Below are 19843 nucleotides of genomic sequence, written 5' to 3' on the forward strand. Positions count from 1 at the left end.
ATGTTCAGTAGTGTTAGTTAAAGGATAAGAACAGAGATGTTTCAGTAGTGTTAGTTAAAGGATAAGAACAGAGATGTTTCAGTAGTGTTAGTTAAAGGATAAGAACAGAGATGTTTCAGTAGTGTTAGTTAAAGGATAAGAACAGAGATGTTTCAGTAGAGGATAAGAACAGAGATGTTTCAGTAGTGTTAGTTAAAGGATAAGAACAGAGATGTTTCAGTAGAGGATAAGAACAGAGATGTTCAGTAGTGTTAGTTAAAGGATAAGAACAGAGATGTTCAGTAGTGTTAGTTAAAGGATAAGAACAGAGATGTTTCAGTAGTGTTAGTTAAAGGATAAGAACAGAGATGTTCAGTAGTGTTAGTTAAAGGATAAGAACAGAGATGTTTCAGTAGTGTTAGTTAAAGGATAAGAACAGAGATGTTTCAGTAGTGTTAGTTAAAGGATAAGAACAGAGATGTTCAGTAGTGTTAGTTAAAGGATAAGAACAGAGATGTTTCAGTAGTGTTAGTTAAAGGATAAGAACAGAGATGTTCAGTAGTGTTAGTTAAAGGATAAGAACAGAGATGTTTCAGTAGTGTTAGTTAAAGGATAAGAACAGAGATGTTTCAGTAGTGTTAGTTAAAGGATAAGAACAGAGATGTTTCAGTAAAGGATAAGAACAGAGATGTTCAGTAGTGTTAGTTAAAGGATAAGAACAGAGATGTTCAGTAGTGTTAGTTAAAGGATAAGAACAGAGATGTTTCAGTAGTGTTAGTTAAAGGATAAGAACAGAGATGTTCAGTAGTGTTAGTTAAAGGATAAGAACAGAGATGTTTCAGTAGTGTTAGTTAAAGGATAAGAACAGAGATGTTCAGTAGTGTTAGTTAAAGGATAAGAACAGAGATGTTTCAGTAGTGTTAGTTAAAGGATAAGAACAGAGATGTTCAGTAGTGTTAGTTAAAGGATAAGAACAGAGATGTTTCAGTAGAGGATAAGAACAGAGATGTTTCAGTAGTGTTAGTTAAAGGATAAGAACAGAGATGTTTCAGTAGTGTTAGTTAAAGGATAAGAACAGAGATGTTTCAGTAGTGTTAGTTAAAGGATAAGAACAGAGATGTTTCAGTAGTGTTAGTTAAAGGATAAGAACAGAGATGTTTCAGTAGTGTTAGTTAAAGGATAAGAACAGAGATGTTCAGTAGTGTTAGTTAAAGGATAAGAACAGAGATGTTTCAGTAGTGTTAGTTAAAGGATAAGAACAGAGATGTTTCAGTAGAGGATAAGAACAGAGATGTTTCAGTAAAGGATAAGAACAGAGATGTTCAGTAAAGGATAAGAACAGAGATGATCAGTAGTGTTAGTTAAGCGATAAGAACAGAGATGTTCAGTAAAGGATAAGAACAGAGATGATCAGTAGTGTTAGTTAAAGGATAAGAACAGAGATGTTTCAGTAGTGTTAGTTAAAGGATAAGAACAGAGATGTTCAGTAGTGTTAGTTAAAGGATAAGAACAGAGATGTTCAGTAGTGTTAGTTAAAGGATAAGAACAGAGATGTTCAGTAGTGTTAGTTAAAGGATAAGAACAGAGATGTTTCAGTAGTGTTAGTTAAAGGATAAGAACAGAGATGTTTCAGTAGAGGATAAGAACAGAGATGTTCAGTAGTGTTAGTTAAAGGATAAGAACAGAGATGTTCAGTAGTGTTAGTTAAAGGATAAGAACAGAGATGTTCAGTAGTGTTAGTTAAAGGATAAGAACAGAGATGTTCAGTAGTGTTAGTTAAAGGATAAGAACAGAGATGTTCAGTAGTGTTAGTTAAAGGATAAGAACAGAGATGTTCAGTAGTGTTAGTTAAAGGATAAGAACAGAGATGTTCAGTAGTGTTAGTTAAAGGATAAGAACAGAGATGTTCAGTAGTGTTAGTTAAAGGATAAGAACAGAGATGTTTCAGTAGTGTTAGTTAAAGGATAAGAACAGAGATGTTCAGTAGTGTTAGTTAAAGGATAAGAACAGAGATGATCAGTAGTGTTAGTTAAAGGATAAGAACAGAGATGATCAGTAGTGTTAGTTAAAGGATAAGAACAGAGATGATCAGTAGTGTTAGTTAAAGGATAAGAACAGAGATGTTTCAGTAGTGTTAGTTAAAGGATAAGAACAGAGATGTTTCAGTAGAGGATAAGAACAGAGATGTTTCAGTAGTGTTAGTTAAAGGATAAGAACAGAGATGTTTCAGTAGAGGATAAGAACAGAGATGTTTCAGTAGTGTTAGTTAAAGGATAAGAACAGAGATGTTTCAGTAGAGGATAAGAACAGAGATGTTCAGTAGTGTTAGTTAAAGGATAAGAACAGAGATGTTCAGTAGTGTTAGTTAAAGGATAAGAACAGAGATGATCAGTAGTGTTAGTTAAAGGATAAGAACAGAGATGTTTCAGTAGTGTTAGTTAAAGGATAAGAACAGAGATGTTTCAGTAGTGTTAGTTAAAGGATAAGAACAGAGATGTTTCAGTAAAGGATAAGAACAGAGATGTTCAGTAGTGTTAGTTAAAGGATAAGAACAGAGATGTTTCAGTAGTGTTAGTTAAAGGATAAGAACAGAGATGTTTCAGTAAAGGATAAGAACAGAGATGTTCAGTAGTGTTAGTTAAAGGATAAGAACAGAGATGTTTCAGTAAAGGATAAGAACAGAGATGTTCAGTAGTGTTAGTTAAAGGATAAGAACAGAGATGTTTCAGTAAAGGATAAGAACAGAGATGTTCAGTAGTGTTAGTTAAAGGATAAGAACAGAGATGTTCAGTAGTGTTAGTTAAAGGATAAGAACAGAGATGTTTCAGTAGTGTTAGTTAAAGGATAAGAACAGAGATGTTTCAGTAGTGTTAGTTAAAGGATAAGAACAGAGATGTTTCAGTAGAGGATAAGAACAGAGATGTTTCAGTAGTGTTAGTTAAAGGATAAGAACAGAGATGTTTCAGTAGAGGATAAGAACAGAGATGTTTCAGTAGTGTTAGTTAAAGGATAAGAACAGAGATGTTTCAGTAGAGGATAAGAACAGAGATGTTTCAGTAGTGTTAGTTAAAGGATAAGAACAGAGATGTTTCAGTAGAGGATAAGAACAGAGATGTTCAGTAGTGTTAGTTAAAGGATAAGAACAGAGATGTTTCAGTAAAGGATAAGAACAGAGATGTTCAGTAGTGTTAGTTAAAGGATAAGAACAGAGATGTTTCAGTAAAGGATAAGAACAGAGATGTTCAGTAGTGTTAGTTAAAGGATAAGAACAGAGATGTTCAGTAGTGTTAGTTAAAGGATAAGAACAGAGATGTTTCAGTAGTGTTAGTTAAAGGATAAGAACAGAGATGTTTCAGTAGTGTTAGTTAAAGGATAAGAACAGAGATGTTTCAGTAGAGGATAAGAACAGAGATGTTTCAGTAGTGTTAGTTAAAGGATAAGAACAGAGATGTTTCAGTAGAGGATAAGAACAGAGATGTTTCAGTAGTGTTAGTTAAAGGATAAGAACAGAGATGTTTCAGTAGAGGATAAGAACAGAGATGTTCAGTAGTGTTAGTTAAAGGATAAGAACAGAGATGTTCAGTAGTGTTAGTTAAAGGATAAGAACAGAGATGTTTCAGTAGTGTTAGTTAAAGGATAAGAACAGAGATGTTCAGTAGTGTTAGTTAAAGGATAAGAACAGAGATGTTTCAGTAGAGGATAAGAACAGAGATGTTTCAGTAGTGTTAGTTAAAGGATAAGAACAGAGATGTTTCAGTAGTGTTAGTTAAAGGATAAGAACAGAGATGTTTCAGTAGTGTTAGTTAAAGGATAAGAACAGAGATGTTCAGTAGTGTTAGTTAAAGGATAAGAACAGAGATGTTTCAGTAGAGGATAAGAACAGAGATGTTTCAGTAGTGTTAGTTAAAGGATAAGAACAGAGATGTTTCAGTAGTGTTAGTTAAAGGATAAGAACAGAGATGTTTCAGTAGTGTTAGTTAAAGGATAAGAACAGAGATGTTCAGTAGTGTTAGTTAAAGGATAAGAACAGAGATGTTTCAGTAGAGGATAAGAACAGAGATGTTTCAGTAGTGTTAGTTAAAGGATAAGAACAGAGATGTTTCAGTAGTGTTAGTTAAAGGATAAGAACAGAGATGTTTCAGTAGTGTTAGTTAAGCGATAAGAACAGAGATGTTTCAGTAAAGGATAAGAACAGAGATGATCAGTAGTGTTAGTTAAGCGATGACGGCAGTGGTTGTGTTCACCTTGTGTGGGCGTGAGAGAGCCGTCCACGAGTGTGTCGTTGATGACTCTGATCAGTAAAGTCATGTCCTCATGTTTGGCGCAGTGTGTCGCTCTCTGTCTGCCGCTCACGTACACGTCATGATGAAGGCGTTTGACTCGCTCCACCACCGACTGAGCCGCCGCCTCCAGGCTGCCCTGCTGGGCCAACTCCGCTGCTACCATGGCAACCACCTCCTGACAGGGCATCATGGGAAATGGAGTTCAGGACATCATGCCACTGTTTTTGGAGCCCCAGAAATAGGGGAGTCCAGTTCGGTAGCTCTTATTTAAAGTCACCATGACATCAAAATGGACAATGGAATATTGCAGTATGATTTATCAGTCCACATCATTTTGACCAAAATTTTTTACGTTTTTTATAATAATAATTTTTTACTTGCTCGGAATGGTACGTAACTTAGTAAAGGTTGTGGCACTTGTTGTGTGAACACACACACAAGAAAAAAATCATGGACATCATTTAAAAAGGTTAAATGGTCCTGAAAATAAATATTTCATATAAAAATGTAAAATAGTATTTTTGTGCATTTTTAATAACAATAAAAGTAAAATTCTGTAAATGTATTTTTTTTTTTTACTTTTTTCACTTCAGCAATAATCTGCAATAAATCAGACTTAAGTCTGTTGCTCAAAGCATTCAAGATTTACGATTTTACGAAAAAAATTGATTTTTTTTAAATATGTACTATCAAATATAATTCATTCATTTCATTGAAATAAAAAAAATCAATTTGGGTCATTTTTGCCTGATACACGAAGAGCACCAGAGGAAACCCTGAACCAGAACAAGTTCCTCTTCAGCATCTCTTCTCTGATGACGAGGGCGGAGCTATAACCTGTCACTCACATGAGATCAGCCAATAGCAAACCACAACCATCCAATCAACTCCCCACAGACACAATCAAGTCCCGCCCACAATTGTTCTCGTTCCTGAAGCGTTTCACTCGATATACGACACAATAGAGGAGAGAAGACCAGCACAACTTCACTTTCAGGACGACTTTAAAATTTCACTGCATTACTAATGAACTGCACTAATGCAGAGCAACAGTTCTTCAGACACAATCAATGTCATTTAACTCTTTAATTGGCAGGTTAATCACCTGGTTGACCTGCTCGGGTCCGTGGGCCGACTCCAGGGCTTTGATGAGCCCCTCTGACATCAGCAGCAGGAACCCAGTCACGCCCTCCAGTGATTGGCCACCATGGATCTCAGGCTCAGAGATGATTGGCTTATGCTTTGCTGCACTGAATACAGACAAATTACAAAAACAGAACTATTAAGTTGGTATTTTAATGAAGACTGTGAAAAGATTAATCGCATCCAAAATAAAAGTTTGTGTTTACATAATATATATGTGTGTGTGTACTGTGTATAATTATTTTGTAAATATAAATACACATACAGTACATGCATATATATATATATTTAAGAAATATTTGCAGGTATATACTGTTTATATATTAATATATAATTTAGATCATATATAAATATATGATATATAAATAACAATTTTTTCTTAAATGTATATATGCATGCGTGTGTATATATATACAAAATAATAATACACAGAACACACACACACATATTATGTAAACACAAACTTTTATTAGATGCGATCATGATTAATCGTTTCACAGCCCTAGTTTTAATCGAAACACATGAAAATAATGTGGAATTGTGGGCATTAATATTAGGAATTTTTACTGTTTTAGCTTCTTGTTTTACCAGTTTTCATAATGTATGAAAGGCAAGTGTGTTATGTATATGATAAATATGAGTAAAAATAAATATGAGTTGATGTTCTCTTGATTTGTGCGATAATTCTGATTCAAATGACAACAACTGTGATCATTAATCGCAATTATAATTGAGAAAATGACTAAATGTGACTAAAATATGACAATATTATGGCTTTCTTTGACCAAGATGCAAGTCAACTAAAACTCGAAACAAAGAATAGGATAAAGTTGACTAAATATGATTAAAAACATTAATAAGGACATTTGACAAGACTAAGACTAAATTAAATCGTATTTGTTTTTATAGCATTTAATGAATTATGCGATAGTTATTTTGCTGTTCGTTTTGTGTGATTATCTGTATTAGGTTTTAATCCTATATTATGTTATTATGTGCAGCACATGTTATTATGTTAATATGCACATGTTATTATTGTTCAACAGCTGTTTGTCATTTTCATGCATTAATCACTTTTTTGTTGCCCTGTAAGAACACGGGTTCCTGAACTCCAACACCTGACCAGAACGAGCACTAGTCCAGGACACAGGTGTCTGTAACAGGTGAACGTGAGTTTACACACTCTGAACAGCAGAAACACACCTGAGCACATCGATGTCTGTGTAGTTGAACTTGACTTTATAGTCTCCGATGCGTCGAGTGCTGCTCTGACCCGAGATCAGTCCGGTCTGCCTCAAACGCACCGGATCCAGGCCTGAGAGAGACCAGGTCAATCATTCACACACACACACACACACACACACACACACACACACACACACACACACACACACACACACACCACACACTCCATTAAAGGGTCATCGGATGCTAAATTCACTTTTGTATGGTGTTTGCATATATATGTGTCTCTGCAGTGTGTGGACACAACCAAAACACTCTCAATCATCAGGCCGTTAGGATTTTCTGAGCAATATGATGTCATAATGAGAGAGAGAGACAGAGAGAGTGTTTGTGTATATGCGAGTGTGTGTGCGTGTGTGTGAGAGTGAGAGTGTGTGTGAGAGTGAGAGTGTGTGTGAGTGTGAGAGTGTGAGTGAGTGAGTGAGTGAGTGAGTGAGTGAGTGAGTGAGTGAGTGAGTGAGTGAGTGCATTTACATTTACATTTACATTTATTCATTTAGCTGACGCTTCTATCCAAAGCGACTTACAATTGCTATATATGTCAGAGGTCGCACGCCTCTGGAGCAACTAGGGGTTAAGTGTCTTGCTCAGGGACACATTGGTGTCTCACAGTGGATTCGAACCCGGGTCTCTCACACCAAAGGCATGTGTCTTATCCATTGCGCCACTGAGTGAGTGATTGTGTGTGTGTGTGTGTGTGTGTGCTGACCCAGCTGGGTGAGTCTGGTCAGCTCATCATCGTTGTCGGTTGTGTGTGCTTGGCCGATCTGGATCACCTGGTTCTGGCCGTCACTGGTGGTTTTACAGAGAAGAGCCCGATTGGTCCCTGAAACACACACTGATCATCATCATCACATCTGCAGAAACGAGGAACTACACAATCCAACACATGAAAGATTTTTGTGTGTGTGTGTGTGTGGAGTGAGTTAGTGTGAGTGAGTGAGTGAGTGAGTGAGTGAGTGAGTGAGTGAGTGAGTGAGTGAGTGAGTGAGTGAGTGAGTGAGTGAGCGTTAGTGTGTGTGTGCGCGAGTGAGTGAGAGTGTGTGTGAGTGAGTGCGAGTGAGTCAGTGAGTCAGTGTGTGAGTGTTTGAGTGAGTGAGTGTTTGAGTGAGTGTGTGAGTGAGTGAGTGAGTGAGTGTGAGTGTGAGTGCGAGTGAGTGAGTGAGTGAGTGAGTGTGAGTGCGAGTGAGTGAGTGTGTGAGTGAGTGAGTGTGAGTGAGTGAGTGAGTGTGAGTGCGAGTGAGTGAGTGAGTGAGTGAGTGTGAGTGCGAGTGAGTGAGTGTGTGAGTGAGTGAGTGTGAGTGAGTGTGTGAGTGAGTGAGTGAGTGTGAGTGCGAGTGAGTGAGTGAGTGAGTGAGTGAGTGAGTGTGAGTGTGTGAGTGTTAGTGTGTGTGTGCGCGAGTGAGTGAGTGCGAGAGTGAGTGAGTGCGAGTGAGTCAGTGAGTGAGTGTGTGAGTGTTTGAGTGAGTGAGTGTTTGAGTGAGTGTGTGAGTGAGTGAGTGAGTGAGTGAGTGAGTGAGTGTGAGTGCGAGTGAGTGAGTGAGTGAGTGAGTGTGAGTGCGAGTGAGTGAGTGTGAGTGAGTGTGAGTGCGAGTGCGAGTGAGTGAGTGAGTGAGTGAGTGTGAGTGCGAGTGAGTGAGTGTGTGAGTGAGTGAGTGTGAGTGAGTGAGTGAGTGTGAGTGCGAGTGAGTGAGTGTGTGAGTGAGTGAGTGTGTGAGTGAGTGTGAGTGAGTGAGTGAGTGAGTGAGTGTGAGTGAGTGAGTGAGTGTGAGTGCGAGTGAGTGAGTGAGTGAGTGAGTGTGTGAGTGAGTGAGTGAGTGAGTGAGTGTGTGAGTGAGTGAGTGAGTGAGTAAGTGTGAGTGCGAGTGAGTGAGTGAGTGAGTGAGTGAGTGAGTGTGAGTGTGTGTGTGAGTGAGTGAGTGAGTGAGTGTGAGTGTGAGAGTAAGTGCGTTGCACATACCGACGTTAGCGATGTAGAGTTTATTATTGTGTATCAGAGCGACTATCGCTGTGGCTCCTCCTGAAACTTCCTGTTCTAAAGCCTTCAGTCGCTCGGCCATCTTTTGCGTCTGAGGTGAGAGATACACACCCTGACACACACACACACACACACACACACACACACACACACACACTCTTATCCAAAGCAAAAGCAGTGATGTACTGCTGGGCAGTATAACCAAAAATGTATATCATGGTGTTTTTCAAAATTATCCCGGTTTCACGGTATATGACGTATTTGATTTTTGTGTGTTGACCTCATGTTCTCCTGAGTGAGAGAGTAAACACTGCAGTAGACTGACTTACAACACCCTATTACTGTCATGAGTGAATATTGTAGAAAAATCCCACACTAGTATTAATACAGGTTTGTAAGGCACTAAATGATGCTGTTCACAAAGAGCTCCAGCAGGAGGCGCTGTAGAGCGGCAGAACCTGCGGTCTCCATGGTAACGGCTCATAAACTGCTTTATCAGGAAAGATAAAGAAAGATTCAATAGAAATATAATCGAAACTTTTCTAAAGCCAGTCCGTTTAACCTGTCCATCTTCACCGTCTCAGTAACACACACACACACCTGAGCATCACCAGTGAACAGTGGAAGACTCTCTCACACTGTGTCGCGCCGCGTTCCCAACGCTCTTAAAGCGACACACACCGGTATTGGGGAATATTAAAAATTCATATCATATGATGTGTTTCCTCGTGTGTATGTGTGTGTGTGTGTGTGTGTTCACCTCAGGAAGCTGTGTCTGTAGATTAGCCTTCTCCGCGAGAGCGTCGTCAATCGTCTCAAAGTAGCTCTTCTCCACAACGTCGAAGGCCTGAGAGTTTGAGACACGCTGATCATCCACATGACGGAGAGCTAGATGATCATGCTAGTGTCTACAGTAGAGATACTCATTTCTGAACTTAAACCTGTTTCATAATTGATGAACTTTGCATCGTTTTTACTGGTACTGTCAAATGAAACAAGGACTTTTCAAGCACTACTTTTTTGGTTTTCAAGGATTTCCAATCATAGATCGCACTTATCAAACAATATCTTTATTATCGTTCAAATTCTAAAAAAGGTAAATAGATAGGCCTATATAAAAATAAATTAATAAAACAAAATGGTACATATAAAGTGCAGCGGATGCAATGACTGCGGAAACTTTAACCATTGAAAGGATTCTATGATAAAGATATCGCTTTTATTTTTTTCAAACTGATTTTTCCCCCATGAATATATGATTGATCTGAAGAATGAAAGATGTTTCATATACTCTGATATTTATGAGCAATATCACACTCATAGCCATGCCAAATGGCTCTATATCTATATCAGATGAGCTGCAGCTTCATTATGTGTGAAAAAATAGTTTTATCGATAAAATTAACACTAATTTCACATATCTTATCATTCAATAATTCAAACGCTTAAAGTACCTTTTCATAAATATGTGTTTTCAGGGGTTTTCCAGGACTTACATTTCAAAGTCAAATTCAAGTATTTTAATACGAACCCTGGGCGGAGCTATAACCTGTCACTCACATGAGATCAGCCAATAGCAAACCACAACCATCCAATCAAATCCCCACAGACACAATCAAGCCCCGCCCACATTTGTTCTTGTTCCTGAAGCGTTTCACTCGATATACGACACAATAGAGGAGAGAAGACCAGCACAACTCTAGAACTGTGGACGGGTCTGGTACCTGTGAGAGGATTCTGCGCAGGTCTGAGTCGGTGAGACCGGCGCTCAGCTGACCCAGCAGGAGTTCGGCCGTCAGACACTGAGACACGAAACTGGACACGCGACTGCCGTCGTACCCGTTAAACACCCCGTACAGGAAGCAGAACTCCGTGCTGAGGAGGAAACAGGACGTGACATCACTGACTCCGCCCCTCTGGTGCTCTTCGTGTGACGGTCAAAAATTCATTTATTATTTCAATGAAATTAATGTACTATATTTTAGTTTGACTGTTTTTTATTTAAAGTCCCTGTAAAGGCAATTCTAAAAAAAAATTCTAAACATTATAAATGTTAGAAATGTATTGCTAAAACATATTACAAAGACTGTGAACTGTGAAGTGCTGAATTGTGGAGTTAGACCGTTAAACAATTTTTCACCATTGCTGTGTTCCGGATTTTTTGGGCGGGGCTAAAAAGGGGCTCGATGACGCACTGAAGCCCCTGATCTCCTGGACACGCCCCTACTTGACGCACTGGAGCCCCTGACGCTGGCCCCTCCCCTAACAATATAAATAAATAGAGCACATTCACATCAGTTTGCCGATCGCGAGTTACTGTCAGTACTATTAGTTACTACAGCCTACAGTTTGCTAGCTAGCTATGCCTCGTCACGGAAATGCGTACTACCTGGATGCGATCACGTACAAAACAGATCGGTGTCCTTATTTAAACTTCCGAAAAACGATCACATCAACAAGAGGTGGATTAATTTTGTTAACTCACCCACCAATGAGTGTAAGTTGCCTTGTGTGCTTATGTTATACTTATATTAGGTAGTCCAGGCTTGAACATGTATGGCTTTGTAAAACTAATTAAGCTGCTAGGAGCATCCATTCCGGCTGTAGCGGTGAGATGAGTGTTGCGACGGCAGCTTTCCCGCGAGTGGGCGTGGTTTCAGCGCAGCCAGTGGACACGCCCCCAGCGTTTGAGAGCAGAGACTCCTGCTCATTTTTTCAAGATTTTGATAGTTTATTTTATGTACTTGCCGGCTTTTTTTATCATTCAAATTTGTCTGGGTGGCTAATAACACATTTTTCTGTGGTGTGACAAACTCAGAACACATACTTAATTTTGAATTTACAGGGACTTTAATATTTTGTATTTTTAGGGGATTTTATGGTACTAAATTATATTTACGCAGTATTTATAATCCATTTATTGACTTTTTGAGTATAGACATAAAAAATTACATTTCCAACTTAAACTGTGGTAAATCTTGAAAGCTTTAGAGCAACAGACTGAAGTTTGATCTCTGTTTAAAGGTGAACTAAGTAACTTTTTTTACCTTAACTGAACAGCTTCGGAGTCATTGGAATGGTTACATTACTTATTTCGGGTTGAATGGTGGTCGTTTCGCACCCCCCTGGTGCCCGTGAGCGGAAAATACGCACCTGCAACTTTGAGCCGGCGGGCCGCCGGCCGCCGCGTCAGGAAGTCTCGCGTGATATCAGGTCTCGCGATGTAAACAATTGCTTTACGGCCAAAAGAAATCTGCTAAAATGCTGTCATTATTGCGCTCCCTCACGCTGTCCGAACCCGAATGAAGAAGACGTTTTAAAGAATGTCGTTGATCTACTATCCTCTGGTGTCTGAGAATCAACAACGAGTTTTTACAACAGTGTTGTCAAATATCTATTCCGAAGCTGTGGGGGGAGCTCTAGAGAGAAACCTGCGAGCAAAAAGCGAGAATACAGCGAAGAAATCCCAAAGCTACTGAGTGCTGCTTTAAAGACGACACTTGGCAGATTATTGCTGAAGTGAAAAATTTACAGAATTTTACATTTATTGGTATGAAAAATTTGCAAAAATACTATTTTCAATTTTTGTATGAAATATATATTTTCAAAAACACGTTTTACTCTAAAACTGTGAGACAATCAAAGCCATAAATCTAAACAAGTTGTGTTCCAAATATGAGGTTGATATCTCAAATAATGATCTTTCAGTGAGAGTGTGTTCGGCTGCAGTACCAAACGCTTCCACTAGAGGAAACTCTCTCATTCATTTCCAATGCGCTCAACAATACTAGTGTGGCTATTTTTTACAGTACCATTTAACCTGTTCGAATCATGTCTATGATTTGTGTGTGTGTGTGTGTGTCTGTGTTCACACAGCAAGTGCCAAAACCTTTACCAAGTGTCGTACCATTCCGAAAACCCAAATGTAAGATGTTTGGCAGAGCACCAGAGGCTCACCTGAAGCGTAAGTGTCCGTCTTCGTTCGGGTGGCTCAGGGTCCCCTTCCCGTCGGGCCCGTATGTGCAGTTCGGGGCCGATCCGACGCCACACAGCTGACAGAGAGGGAGATCATCAGTCCAGCTCTGATGCTGCAATCACACAGAACACACACATCTGATCCATCACAGAGAACACACACATCTGATCCATCACAGAGAACACACACATCTGACCATCACAGAACACACACATTTGACCATCACAGAACACACACATCTGACCATCACAGAACACACACATCTGACCATCACAGAACACACACATCTGACCATCACAGAACACACACATCTGACCATCACAGAACACACACATCTGACCATCACAGAACACACACACACACACACACACACACACACACACACACACACATCTGACCATCACAGAACACACACACACACACACACACACATCTGACCATCACAGAACACACACATCTGACCATCACAGAACACACACACACACACATCTGACCATCACAGAACACACACACACACACATCTGACCATCACAGAACACACACATCTGACCATCACAGAGAACACACACATCTGACCATCACAGAACACACACATCTGACCATCACAGAACACACACATCTGACCATCACATCTGACCATCACAGAACACACACATCTGACCATCACAGAACACACACACACACACACACACACACACACACACACACACACACACACACACACACACACACATCTGACCATCACAGAACACACACACACACACACACACACATCTGACCATCACAGAACACACACATCTGACCATCACAGAACACACACACACACACACACATCTGACCATCACAGAACACACACATCTGACCATCACAGAGAACACACACATCTGATCCATCACAGAACACACACACACACACATCTGACCATCACAGAACACACACACACACACATCTGACCATCACAGAACGCACACATCTGATCCATCACAGAACACACACATCTGATCCATCACAGAGAACACACACATCTGACCATCACAGAACACACACATCTGACCATCACAGAACACACACATCTGACCATCACAGAACGAACACACACACACACACACACACACACACATCTGACCATCACAGAACACACACACCTGACCATCACAGAACACACACACACACACAAAAATCTGACCATCACAGAACACACACATCTGACCATCACAGAACACACACATCTGACCATCACAGAACACACACACACACACACATCTGACCATCACAGAACACACACACACACACACATCTGACCATCACAGAACACACACACACACACACACATCTGACCATCACAGAACACACACATCTGACCATCACAGAACACACACACACACACACACACATCTGACCATCACACACACACATCTGACCATCACAGAACACACACACACACACACATCTGACCATCACAGAACACACACATCTGACCATCACAGAGAACACACACATCTGAGCCATCAGAGAACACACACATCTGAGCCATCACAGAACACACACATCTGATCCATCACAGAACACACACATCTGACCATCACAGAACACACACACACACACACACATCTGACCATCACAGAACACACACATCTGACCATCACAGAACACACACACACACACACATCTGATCCATCACAGAACACACACATCTGAGCCATCAGAGAACACACACATCTGATCCATCACAGAACACACACATCTGATCCATCACAGAGAACACACACATCTGATCCATCACAGAACACACACATCTGATCCATCACAGAACACACACATCTGACCATCACAGAACGAACACACACACACACACACACACACACACATCTGACCATCACAGAACACACACACCTGACCATCACAGAACACACACACACACACACAAAAATCTGACCATCACAGAACACACACATCTGACCATCACAGAACACACACATCTGACCATCACAGAACACACACACACACACACATCTGACCATCACAGAACACACACACACACACACATCTGACCATCACAGAACACACACACACACACACACATCTGACCATCACAGAACACACACATCTGACCATCACAGAACACACACACACACACACACATCTGACCATCACACACACACATCTGACCATCACAGAACACACACACACACACACATCTGACCATCACAGAACACACACATCTGACCATCACAGAGAACACACACATCTGAGCCATCAGAGAACACACACATCTGAGCCATCACAGAACACACACATCTGAGCCATCAGAGAACACACACATCTGATCCATCACAGAACACACACATCTGATCCATCACACAGAACACACACATCTGACCATCACAGAACACACACATCTGACCATCACAGAACACACACATCTGACCATCACAGAACGAACACACACACACACACACACACACACACACACACACACACACACACACACACACACACACACACACACACACATCTGACCATCACAGAACACACACACCTGACCATCACAGAACACACACACACAAAAATCTGACCATCACAGAACACACACATCTGACCATCACAGAACACACACATCTGACCATCACAGAACACACACACACACACACACATCTGACCATCACAGAACACACACATCTGACCATCACAGAACACACACACACACACACACACACACACACACACACATCTGACCATCACAGAACACACACATCTGACCATCACAGAGAACACACACATCTGAGCATCACAGAACACACACATCTGACCATCACAGAGAACACACACATCTGAGCCATCACAGAACACACACACACACACACATCTGACCATCACAGAACACACACACACACACACATCTGACCATCACAGAGAACACACACATCTGAGCCATCACAGAACACACACACACACACACATCTGACCATCACAGAACACACACACACACACACATCTGACCATCACAGAACACACACACACACACACATCTGATCCATCACAGAACACACACAAATCTGACCATCACAGAACACACACATCTGACCATCACAGAACACACACACACATCTGACCATCACAGAACACACACACACACACATCTGACCATCACAGAACACACACATCTGACCATCACAGAACACACACACACACACACACACACACACACACACATCTGACTATCACAGAACACACACACACACACACACACACACACACACACACACATCTGACTATCACAGAACACACACACACACACACACACACACACACACACACACACATCTGACCATCACAGAACACACACACACACACATCTGACCATCACAGAACACACACACATCTGACTATCACAGAACACACACACACACACACACACACATCTGACTATCACAGAACACACACACACACACACACACATCTGACTATCACAGAACACACACACACACACACCTGACTATCACAGAACACACACACACACACACACCTGACTATCACAGAACACACACACACATCTGACTATCACAGAACACACACACACACCTGACTATCACAGAACACACACACACACACACCTGACTATCACAGAACACACACACACACACACACATCTGACTATCACAGAACACACACACACACACACACATCTGACTATCACAGAACACACACACACACACACACACACACACACACACACACACACACATCTGACCATCACAGAACACACACACACACACATCTGACTATCACAGAACACACACACACACACACATCTGACTATCACAGAACACACACACACACACACATCTGACCATCACAGAACACACACACACACACACACATCTGACCAAAACAGAACACACACACACACACACATCTGACCATCACAGAACACACACACACACACACATCTGACTATCACAGAACACACACACACACACACATCTGACCATCACAGAACACACACACACACACATCTGACCATCACAGAACACACACACACACACACACATCTGACCATCACAGAACACACACACACACACACACACACACACACACATCTGACTATCACAGAACACACACACACACATCTGACCATCACAGAACACACACACACACACACATCTGACTATCACAGAACACACACACACACACACACATCTGACTATCACAGAACACACACACACACACACACACACATCTGACCATCACAGAACACACACACACACACATCTGACTATCACAGAACACACACACACACACACATCTGACCAAAACAGAACACACACACACATCTGACCATCACAGAACACACACACACACACACACACACATCTGACTATCACAGAACACACACACACACACATCTGACTATCACAGAACACACACACACACACACACACACACACATCTGACTATCACAGAACACACACACACACATCTGACCATCACAGAACACACACACACACACACATCTGACTATCACAGAACACACACACACACACACATCTGACTATCACAGAACACACACACACACACACACACATCTGACCATCACAGAACACACACACACACACATCTGACTATCACAGAACACACACACACACACACATCTGACCAAAACAGAACACACACACACATCTGACCATCACAGAACACACACACACACACACACACACACACACATCTGACCATCACAGAACACACACACACACACATCTGACCATCACAGAACACACACACACACACACACACATCTGACTATCACAGAACACACACACACACAAATCTGACCATCACAGAACACACACACACACACACACACACACACACACATCTGACCATCACAGAACACACACACATCTGATCCATCACAGAACACACACACACACAAATCTGACCATCACAGAACACACACACACACACACATCTGATCCATCACAGAACACACACACACACACACACACACATCTGACCATCACAGAACACACACACACACACACACACACATCTGACTATCACAGAACACACACACACACACACACACACACACACACACACACATCTGACTATCACAGAACACACACACACACACATCTGACTATCACAGAACACGAACACACACACACACACACACACACACACACACACATCTGACCATCACAGAACACACACACATCTGACTATCACAGAACACACACACACACACACACACACACACACATCTGACTATCACAGAACACACACACACACACACACACATCTGACTATCACAGAACACACACATCTGACCATCACAGAACACACACACACACACATCTGACCATCACAGAACACACACACACACACACATCTGACCATCACAGAACACACACATCTGATCCATCACACACACACACACACACACACATGATCCATCCGATATTTATTCATTTTTAATTCATTTTTAATGTTATTGTTATGGGCCTGATAAGAAGATTTGGCTGGTATATTAAAGCTGATAAATAATGTATTATTTCTTCCAGCTGAGACGCTTCAGATGCGACTGATGAACATGATGGGTTTGAATTGCTTGAAATTTGATTGGAATCACTTCAAAAAAGGAAAATATGGTTAAGATGAAACATGTGCATCTCTGACATATCGGCTACATAACACTATACTGAGAACATCATAATTATGTGTTTGGGACATTGATATTAATGGTGAGACTTTTGTTTTTGTAATCAGGCTCTCAAAAATACATAAAAATCTGGATTTAGATTTATCGGCTAATATACCAGTTATCGGCTTTCAAAATAAAGAATTATCGGATATATTTATTCCTCTTTATTTCACAGGGTCCTTGTTATTCTTACTATAGTATTAATAGTAGGCCTAAATTATGCATGATTACAAGAATCTAGCCATATATTAACTAAGTTCATGTTGTTAATTAATATTACTCAGCTCAGCATCTATTTGTGTAATTATGCTGTAACAAAGACACCTTATAATAATATATACTCAAATATATAATATCTAAACATACTTAAATCAAGATAAATCTACTTGAAAGTCTTGTTTTCTGAAAATGTACAAAAATGAAGCGGGTTTATGAATAAAACTAGAAGAGTGAAGTTTGTTGGAACAAACTGTGATGTTGGCTTGACAAAGCCGTTTGAAAGTTTTATAAGCTTTAAATGTAGTGAAGTGGAAAGAGACAGAAAGACATTGCTAGCATCAATTACCATGTTTTGGTAGCATGTTTAAACAGGTTGCTACTAGCATGAGTTAACAGGTTGCTACTAGCATGAGTTAACATGTTGCTACTAGCATGAGTTAACATGTTGCTAACATGAATTACATAGTGTGCCTTTAACTATCACAATATCTACTAGTGGACTCAGAAAAATACACTTAACCCTTTAAGATACGCAACATGAAAAAAGCAAAGGAAAAATAATTTCAATTCAATTCAAATTATGATAACAATAACAACAATCAAATTTTTTTTTTTTAATTAGACCCTACAGTATTTTAGATACAGTCCTCTACCAAACGGTTGAGACGTCTGTTCATAATAAAAGAACAACATTCAGAACAAGTCATATTAAGTGCAATTTCTTGACCAATAAAAAATCTGATGGCTGCTATTGATGGCTCCAAACACATCAAGTGTGTGTGTGTGTGTGTGTGTGTGTGTGTGTGTGTGTGTGTGTGTGTGTGTGTGTGTGTGTGTGTGTGTGTGTGTGTGTTTTGTGAGTGTGTGTGAGAGAGTGTGTGTGTGTGTGTGTGTGTGTGTGTGTGTGTGTGTGTGTGTGTGTGTGTGTGTGTGTGTGTGTGTGTGTGTGTGTGTGTGTGTGTGTGCGTGCTGGTGCAAAACTTCACCCAAGATTTGATTAGTACGGAGCCCCCCTAGTCCCAATTTGTCAAAAAAAAAATAATTATAACAAACTCGTGGCCTCAAGATAGTAACTCGTGGCCTCAAGATAGTAACTCGTGGCCTCAAGATAGTAACTCGTGGCCTCAAGATAGTAACTCGTGGCCTCAAGATAGTAACTCGTGGCCTCAGGATAGTAACTCGTGGCCTCAAGATAGTAACTCGTGGCCTCAGGATAGTAACTCGTGGCCTCAAGATAGTAACTCGTGGCCTCAAGATAGTAACTCGTGGCCTCAAGATAGTAACTCGTGGCCTCAAGATAGTAACTCGTGGCCTCA

The 19843-nt window shown here is 40.7% G+C and overlaps 1 protein-coding gene and 1 long non-coding RNA gene across 2 annotated transcripts in view; both read right to left on the reverse strand.

Annotated features, from left to right (window-relative positions):
* tab1 (TGF-beta activated kinase 1/MAP3K7 binding protein 1) overlaps positions 1-19843 on the reverse strand; it is a 32983-nt gene that overhangs the window by 11236 nt on the left and 1904 nt on the right. Inside the window, exons 2-9 of the mRNA XM_082136165.1 lie at positions 12586-12716; positions 10353-10503; positions 9389-9475; positions 8611-8740; positions 7360-7476; positions 6609-6720; positions 5368-5512; positions 4224-4437 (exon numbers count right to left, since the gene is read on the reverse strand). Coding sequence (XP_081992291.1) covers positions 4224-4437; positions 5368-5512; positions 6609-6720; positions 7360-7476; positions 8611-8740; positions 9389-9475; positions 10353-10503; positions 12586-12716 — 1087 coding nt within the window. The remainder of the gene's footprint in view (positions 1-4223; positions 4438-5367; positions 5513-6608; positions 6721-7359; positions 7477-8610; positions 8741-9388; positions 9476-10352; positions 10504-12585; positions 12717-19843) is intronic.
* On the reverse strand, positions 14865-18152 carry LOC309474024. The gene is made up of 3 exons (XR_014197189.1): positions 18053-18152; positions 15308-15335; positions 14865-14902 (listed from the first exon to the last, which is right to left on the reverse strand). It is a non-coding gene; the product is annotated as an uncharacterized lncRNA (long non-coding RNA).

Source organism: Leuciscus leuciscus (assembly GCF_965113295.1).
Source record: "Leuciscus leuciscus genome assembly, chromosome: 14".
In the NCBI taxonomy this organism is placed as follows: Eukaryota; Metazoa; Chordata; class Actinopteri; order Cypriniformes; family Leuciscidae; genus Leuciscus; species Leuciscus leuciscus.